This window comes from Euprymna scolopes, chromosome 20 (assembly GCF_053919585.1).
Source record: "Euprymna scolopes isolate OS-2025 chromosome 20, ASM5391958v1, whole genome shotgun sequence".
Lineage (NCBI taxonomy): Eukaryota > Metazoa > Mollusca > Cephalopoda > Sepiida > Sepiolidae > Euprymna > Euprymna scolopes.
This window is the reverse complement of record NC_136501.1, coordinates 50162801-50171534: the sequence shown is the minus strand read 5'-3', so window position 1 is coordinate 50171534 and position 8734 is coordinate 50162801. Positions and strand designations below refer to the sequence as shown.

At 33.7% G+C, this 8734-nt stretch overlaps 1 protein-coding gene across 2 annotated transcripts; it reads left to right on the top strand.

Annotated features, from left to right (window-relative positions):
- Positions 1 to 431: 431 nt before the first annotated feature.
- On the top strand, positions 432 to 8501 carry LOC145241427 (uncharacterized). 2 transcript variants are annotated; one of them, XM_080104378.1, is made up of 3 exons: positions 432 to 1394; positions 3230 to 3343; positions 7334 to 8501. In XM_080104378.1, exon 1 carries the CDS (start codon positions 651 to 653, stop codon positions 1233 to 1235), a length of 585 nt encoding a protein of 194 aa, XP_079960504.1. In that variant the 5' UTR covers positions 432 to 650; the 3' UTR covers positions 1236 to 1394; positions 3230 to 3343; positions 7334 to 8501. The 2 variants fall into 2 exon arrangements, with proteins under 2 accessions (XP_079960504.1, XP_079960503.1); XM_080104377.1 differs by lacking the exon at positions 7334 to 8501 and having other exon boundaries at positions 3230 to 7324.
- The last annotated feature ends 233 nt before the right edge of the window (positions 8502 to 8734 follow it).

The following is an 8734-nucleotide window of genomic DNA, read 5'->3' as shown; positions in this document are numbered from 1 at the left end:
CAACACTTGTGTTAATATATTTAATATATTATTTCCAAAAGACTTTGTTTATAGAAATGTAAAAATCAAAAATTTTCTTTATAAAACTAAAGGTGTTTCTAGAAATTGTTTTGTTTTAACACTAGTCTCATCACAACATATTAATATGAAATATATTAACACAAATGTTGAAACTTGGATAGGATTTTGGATTTGGTCTTTCTGTTTGGTTTCGGTATTTGCATCAACAGTATCTATTTCTGACATCTTTGTTTTGGGAGTACAATTGTTAGAGATTGGCCTTAAGTTTATCTTGTCTTTTGGCCACTTTTTCGGTTTTGTTGCCTATACTGCAAAATAGTTGGGTCACCCACTTTATGACCATCCGGAATTTTTCTGTGTATAAATATATTCCTGCTTGTCACAAGAGAGGTCCGGTATTAAAAAAAAACTTGTTTCACAATATAGCCAGAGGTATGAGAAGGTGGTCAAACACATGAATGCTATGTTAAAGGCAAGATAAATTACTCTTCTACCTAGCTGGATAAGTGTATAGAAAATACCACCCATGCATGTACTGGTGTGTTGCGGAATATTTGCGTTTTCGTGCGGGTGGCACCAATGTGTGACTAATTTGTACCTATTTTTTTGTTTGGTTTACAGGAAATAAGATGGCTTTGTGCAGAAATAAACCCAATGTGTTCTGCTACATATGCGGAGAATACACCATTGCTCCTAATAGGAAGCCAGTCACAAGTTTCATAGCGCGTGCATACCATGCTTATTTTGGTATTAAACTTGTTGACCAAGATAAAGCTTGGGCGCCACACATGGTGTGCAAGGCATGCACAGAGACTCTGCGTGGGTGGACCAATGGCAGGAGGAGTCTGAACTTTGGAATTCCCATGGTTTGGAGGGAGCCGACAAACCATGTCACTGACTGTTACTTCTGCGCTGTTAATGTGACTGGGATCAACAGAAAGAACCGGGGCAGCCTCAAGTATCCCAATCTTCAATCAGCACGTCGTCCTATAGCTCATTGTGATGAAATTCCAGTGCCCATCTTCAGAGAACTTCCTGACGTTAGTGACGAAGATGTCTCCAGTGTTAAAGGAGATGAAATGGTTCTTAAAGATGATGCTCCACAACCATTTTCTCAAAAGGAATTGGATGATCTAGTTTGCGACCTTGGCTTATCAAAAGAATCTGCTGAACTGTTGGCATCCAGATTGAAAGAAAGAAATTTTCTTCTCTGACAGTGCTTGCAGCAGCTTCTTCCACAACAAGCATCAAGAGTTCAAAGAAACGGAAGTTCAATTCCTCAAGTTACAACAATGGTGAATCAATGTGCAATTTATGTACTTGCCTTTACCATTGGCCACCATTCAGTTTACAGTAATCAATGTTTTTATCAGGTAATCAATATATGTTGGCAAAACATTTTTCTCTCTTAAAAACATTTAGGATGAAATGTGTTGTCAAAAATCGGCTGATAATGTGACAAAAATGTAATTAATTTTGTCACAAGATTTGTTTTCAAGTCAAGTTAGCATAGAAACCTGATCTGATGAAGAGAAACGGATGCTATTTTTTGATTCAGCGATGCAAAATTATGAAATCAGTTTACTTTTTGAATATTGTCCAGAAATCTGGACAATATTCAAAAAGTAAAAAAAAAAATTGTTACCTATTCAAAAACTATAGAAAAGAAGCAACACCAAAACCTGTACCTCTCCTGGTTTTGTGTTCTCACTGACTGCTTCTGATATGGGGGCTCAATTTACTAGAATGTTTTATAAGAAACTGAGCACCCTCATGAATTTTTAAATATTGATTTTTTTATATATATATAATTTTATTTAAATATTTTTACGTGCACAAAAGTAATTTTCATATACTTGTTTCTAGGTATTGCTCATCGTCAGCATGGCTAAAATTTTGTCAAAGATCGAACTCGTAACTGCTTAATCAGCAGCTTGATGTTTTTCCACTGAGCTACAATACCCCTTCAAATATTCATACAAGATTTTATCACTTTTAAATGTAAGATCTATTTATTTTTTTATTAGCAATTCTGTGGTATTTGTTACTTTCTGCTAAGGGCAGGTAACTCCCTCAACGCCTAGGTATGGGCGATACCTAGAAACACATGTTCATAGACAACTTTTGTGTATGAAAAAATATTTAATACAATTAAGAAAAAAATGGGCAACGCAAATAAAGAGCAGGTAACTCCCATAGGCTTAGGTGAGCATAACAAATACCACAGAATCGCTAATAAACATTAGATCATATATATAATGGTAGATTGGTGCCTGATCCGCTGAAAAAGAAAAAATATGACAGTGTCCACCAAAATAAATATTTTTAACTTAAAACCAATGAAAAAAGGTAATAGCATCTTTTTTTACTAAAAAAAATGCATGGTTGGAAAGGAATTTTAGTTTTTATTAAAGAAAGCTGTACTTGTATCAATTTTTTTTTTTTTAATCTGGGAAAAAAGTTGTAACAATGTCACCATTCTTAAAAAAGTTGCCTGTTTAAAAAGCAGACAGAATTTGTAAAAAATTGAAACAAGGAGCAAAAATTATTAAAATTGTTTCATTTTTCTCATGGCATTTTGGCGACCATGTTACTTGTTTCACCATAGGACATACATTGCTAAAAGTTTCTACTTTACACTTTCATTCGTGCAAGGAAAATATTAGAATATTGCATTTAACATTTACACTAAAGCTTTTACCATTAAGATAATGTGATTTTTTTTTTTTTTTTTTTTTTTTTTTTTCCCCCCCTCTAGTTATATTGATCATATGGGGATTTTTTTTTTTTTTTAGTACTAAACTATCAACCACTACAGTCCTCCACTCTGCTAACTGAGCTCTTGGCGAAGCATCAAGTACTTCCAGCCATTAGAAAAAAACCATGAAACATTCCACGGAATTTGTTCACATTTCACCTACTAGCTACTAGATGAAACAACAAAGCTATAACTTTAGTGTTTTCTGCTTAAACAAAATACATTTTCATTAAGATTGAAAATAAAATAAAATGGGTTCATTTTTATTCTGTGATCATTAATAAATACTGAAAATTTCATTAAAATTGGTTGATTTCCTGAATTTTTGTGTGGAGGGAGAAGTCAAAATGTTTATACATTCATTTTGCACATACCTACTGTAGAGCTTTCAAAATTTCATTTGACCAATGTACATTTTCTGACAACTAATACATGATTTTTCTTTTATAGGGTCGTTTTTTTTTTTAAACTCTCCCACTGGAAAATGGTTGCGCTTGTATGCATGGGTGTAGAGTCCCATAGAAGTTGGAGTGTCTGCCAAGTCAAACAAGAATTGCAGTTAAGGTAAAATGAGCCACTAAAAACCATATTGAATTGATAGTAAGAAAATAATCCTGTGTAGGCATTAAAAAAATTTGCTGCTTGTTAAGCTATAGTAGATAAATTGATTTTTAAAATATATCATTTTAAGCAAAAACAACATTACGTATTTGTCTTGTCGAAAATAGTAATATATCCAAAAATTATGAAAATTCATGGCATAAAACAACTTGTGTTTTTTTAATTTAAATAAAGTCTATCACTAAAGATAACAAATATTGGAGCTATGAACAATGAAGTACGTAATAGTTTTTTCGTAAAACACCATATTTTTTAACAATTGATTTGTTGATTGTATCTTTACAAGCACCAATGTTTTTTATTTTTGTTAAATATTACATGAGAAGTCATTTTATGTTCTGCATCTGAATTCAAGAAATACAGTCGGAATCAAACCCGGCTTTCTAAAACTCGTTGATCGAAAACATGAAAAAAATGAATTGCATTTTGTTCTCTCATTTGACAGTGGATTTTACCAGAAACTTAGCTGATGGGTGGAGTGCTTATATGTAAACAGTTGATATACACGTATATACAGCCATGATGGTGTTCACAAAAGGAATTTCATGAATCCCAATGATACCACAATAAATATACAGGCTAATAGGGTGGGGGGGGGGGCTGTTAATATGGTACTTCTGAGGTTTCCTTTTAAATTTATGTGGGGAGTAAGTCCAAATAAATTAAAGAGTCTTTGCTGCATCGCTTGCATTTATTCTACCACCTTTATAGAAAAGTTTAATTTGTTTTCTGATAACATGTTATATTACAAATTGAGCGTATGGGAGCAAGAAGGACAAATGGAGTTTAGTTCAAACTTTTATTGGAGGTCAATACGATCATAGTAGTTGTTGATCTTGTCAGGTCAGCTGGTTGGAATAAGTATGGTGGTCGGTCAGTGGTGAAAGAGGGGTAGCTGCTGCAGGAGTTTCTCGTGTGAGCTTGATGACAGTTGGCTGCTGCTGATGTGGCTTGCAATGTCGCTAGTGTTAGGTGAGGTCGGCGATGGTTGGCTGCTACTGATGCTGACGAACCTCTCTGCTCAGCAATCTAGCTGTTGCAAAGCAAAACCAGCTGTATTCATACTTGGCCTGCGGATGTAGTTAGAGATATGTTTCTCTCCCAGCATTGATGCATCATTTTTATTTTAGATTTGTTAGTTTTCATGTCTTAACGGACAGTGTCGAGACCTGTTGAGGGGGAGGGTCATTCATTTGGAGCTGATAATGTAGATGTATTCTATGGGTTAATTATTTGAGTTGATGTATGTGCAGTAGGGTTGTCGGCTGTGATGTTCATCATTCAGATTCGATTTTTTTTATGAATGTCTCCCTCTCGTGGTTTTCTTTGTTGGGATAACTTGCGAATTATGTCGTTGACATACACAGCAAAAAGGTTTTGACACTCGTGTGCGTTCAGTGTGTCTGTAGTTTGTATTGACAAATGGTTCGTCTTAGCGGCACTATTGTGGTCACTATCGCTACTGCTGATTTTATTTTATGCAAATATGGAGGGATATGCAATATAACAAGTTTTTGAATATGTTTGCTTGTTTCTCAAAGTGTAGCTTCAGTTATTTTTGCGATCAACGAATTTAAGACCGCTTTACGTAATGTTTACATGTTTAAACTTTATTTCTCAAGTTCAGATACATAAAATAAATTTTGACTGAAAATCACTCCTGTAAAAATTAACATTTTTAATGCCTGCATAGAATTCCTTTTGGCTAGTAACAAAGTGTAGTATCTGTTCTGATAACTGCACTTAACCTTTTCTGTCCTCCGTCAGTGGAGGAGAAATCCTAAACAGACATTTTTTTTTTTTTTTTTTTTTTGAGGAAAATTTTCCCCACATTAAAAACTGACCTTCTGTCTAACTCTGTCAAGGCAAGTAAATAGGAACTCTATATCGTATTTAGTGACTTTACCGTTGATTGGTTCCTATTTCGCAGAGCTCAGCTATTTGGAAACGCATCTGTGCAAAACATGGAAATTCTATGCACATTGTTGAGGTAGACGAGTCTGTTTACCTGGCAGAAATATAAAAGGGTGTTGAGTTAAATAGGAGTAGGTTCTTAGTGGTTTTGATAGAACCAGTAAACTAGGATTTTGGGTGCCTGTGGAAGACTAGTCTTCAGACGCACTTCTTGGCCTTATTAAAGAATGGATAAGACCAGGAAGTGTTTTTATATGGTGATGGCTGCAGGAGTCTGAACAAATAAGAAAATTAAAATCCGTGTATGGCACAAGTGAAATGTGTGTGAATTATTGAGCAGAATTTGTGAAAACAATGCTTTTGTGCTATTTAATTTTTGGCACCAGGTTACTGTCTATTGCCTATTAGAATAAAATATTCAATGTTACACATTGTTTAAAAAAATTTTATTCCATTACGGTATTCTTTTCATATTCCATACAAGTATCCCAAAAGATGAGATACATCCCTCTCTCCCAAAAAATCATTTTTTTGGAATATCTATTCCTAAAAACAATTAAGTAAACCAGCATTTGAGAAAATAAAGCTGTGTACACATTACAAATGTTTCTTTTCTGTTGTGTTATACATTAGTACATTAGGGGTCATTTTGATCTTGATTAAAATGTGTATGTCTCGTGTAAATAGCTAATGAAATCCATTGACGGATGGAGATGGGCATTCAAAAACTGGATTTCGTCACTCAGTAAGGAAAAACTCGTTCATTAAGAAAAGCAAGTTTTCCTTAAGAACGATTATGGTTATAATATGTGAAGTAAAGATTTTCTGCAACTGACAATAAAGGAAAGTGGTGCTCTCAGAAATATAGTTTGCGACTGAGGAAATTTGTCCTCAATATACACAGCAGAACTCTATCCAGTGTGGAGGGAGGTAGATGAAAATTGGGACCCCAAAGAGGTTGAGATCGACAAGCCATTTTTATCCTTGGAAATATCACAGAGGGAGACATTGGGTGTTTAGCACCATTGAACATGGATCTTGCCAGTGCTGTTTGGTGTAGGTGCCCGACAGGAAGAGGGAGACACTAATTCCACTAATCTGACAGTGGATTCTGCCAGGCACACGAATATTAAGCGATGGATGTAGTGCCTATGGTGATATAGGCAATATAGACTTTGGCATCTATAGCCATGATGTGGTTGGCAATGAGAAATTTCATTGACCCGTACAATGCCACAATAAACACCCAATTAATAGAAAACACTTGGATGCGGGCAAAACGTAAACGGCACCTACAGTATGGGACTTCAGTGAATCTATTTAGTTCATATCTTGAATTATGTGGGGAGAGCAAGTAGGAGCAAATAATAAATTCAATGAAATCCGTTGTATCATGTACATTTATTCTACATAAAAAAAAAAAATCTTTTTAATTGTTTGTTTAAATTATTCATGTTTTTTGTTGCATTTATTCTACATAAATGTAAAATAAAATTTAAGCTGTTTCTTTAAGAATTTCGGAGTTGTCAATTTGGTCTCATTTCGTTTTCCAGTATACTCAATCTGACTTTTTTGATCACTTGTCGGTCTACTGACCGTTGGCCATGTTTCCTATTTTTCATTAGCTATTTGCACGAGACCTACACATTTTAATATTTAATTTTCTATTTTGGAGTGATTATCAAGACTTCAACTATCATGTTGACGTAAGTTGAAATGCCAAAAATTTATCTAGCTTGGTAGAAGAGTAAATTATAAACCAGCACGAAACAGCAATTTCAAAAAAGATTTGTACTTTTTGTTTTTTAAAAAGATAAATAAAATATTAAAATAAAAAGATAAATAAAATAAAAAAAAATACCCTTGTTTTTGTGTAAAAATAAAAAACATTTTGTTCAATCATGTCAACTTTGTGTTTTATTGTCAAATATTGTTACGGTCTGTTGCAATATTTATGATGCAAAATTCCTTGTTTCTTTATGATCAGCTTGCGAGCACTAGCACTTTTCCCTCTTTCAGATAAATATGGATCCGTCAAGGTATTGCAGAAATAAGCCATATGTATTCTGCCGCATGTGTTGGTCTTAATGGTAAAACAGTCAAATCTGTAAAGCATAAAACTTGATCAGGATAGTTTGGCATCTCAAAAGGTCTGCAAGAAATGCACAAAGTATCTGTCGCTGGACAGATGCAAAGAAAGGTGAGGTGAAGTTTGAAATCCGCATGGTTTGGAGAGCCAAAAGACAATCTGATCGTTAGTTTTGGGCTATTTAATTGGGATTAAGTAAAATTAACAAGAACAGCCTCAATCTTGATTTTGAATGAGCACAACGTCCTGTCCCTTTCTTTGATGAAATCCCAGTACCTGTCTTTGTAGAACTTTCTGAGATGAAGACTAAGAATCATTCTCCAGTTTTGAAGACAATGGAAATGGTTTCTAGCAATGGTGCCGATGATGCTCGACATTCCTGTTTTCCTGGAAAGAACTAAATAATCTTGCCTGCAATCTCAACTTGCCAATCTGCTAAACTCTTGGCATCCAGACCACAAGAAAAAACAAACTCCTCTTTTTGATAGAGCTCAACATCACTTTCTAGCGTAACAGACATCAAGAATTATGTTAACAATTCTCAGGCATTTTTTTTTTTTACTATAACAGGAAAGGAATGAAAAAAGAAACCCATATGCATCAAATAAATGTTACCAAAGGCAAGGATAAGTTGCCCTTCTACTTAGAGGATAATGTGTTTTTTTGTTTGGATGTTATGTAAAATTAAATTATGTGAACTAAAAGGCACTAACATTCACCTCCAGGAATTTAGACAATTTCAGTATGCCATAATGTATAATGTTTTTTTAAATCTATAAAAATGCTGATTTTATTTTTTATTAGTATAGAGTATTTACACGAAAATTAATTTAGTACATTACAATGGAATTAAGAAAAATATTATTGCTGAAAACGTTTTTAAAATAAAGACCAAATTGTTTTTGCTACATTTTTGTTTATTCAGAACTCAACCTAACTAATAAAAAAAATTACTTTACCATCACAGTGGAAATGTCATTCCTAAAAGATTTTAATGGTAAATTCTAACCATTAGAGCTGATTTTGATCTAGATTGAATGGAGTTGTTTCTTTATTAAACCTGGCAGATCAAAATAGTTTCAGCATATTTTTCTTTTCTTTTTTTTTTTTTTTTTTTTTGTGATAGGTGTGTACATCATATTTTCTGTAGTTTGTAATTTTTAATTAGATTTTATTCTGGACTTGCAACTAGTTTTTTGCTGGATTTTATATCATAGAAGACGGTTTTTACTTTTGAATTGAGCTCACAATGATGATACTTTTTCCACAGACCTGTTCTGAAACTTATGTGGATAATCATGGATCTGATGAGCATTATTCTTAGTCTCTTT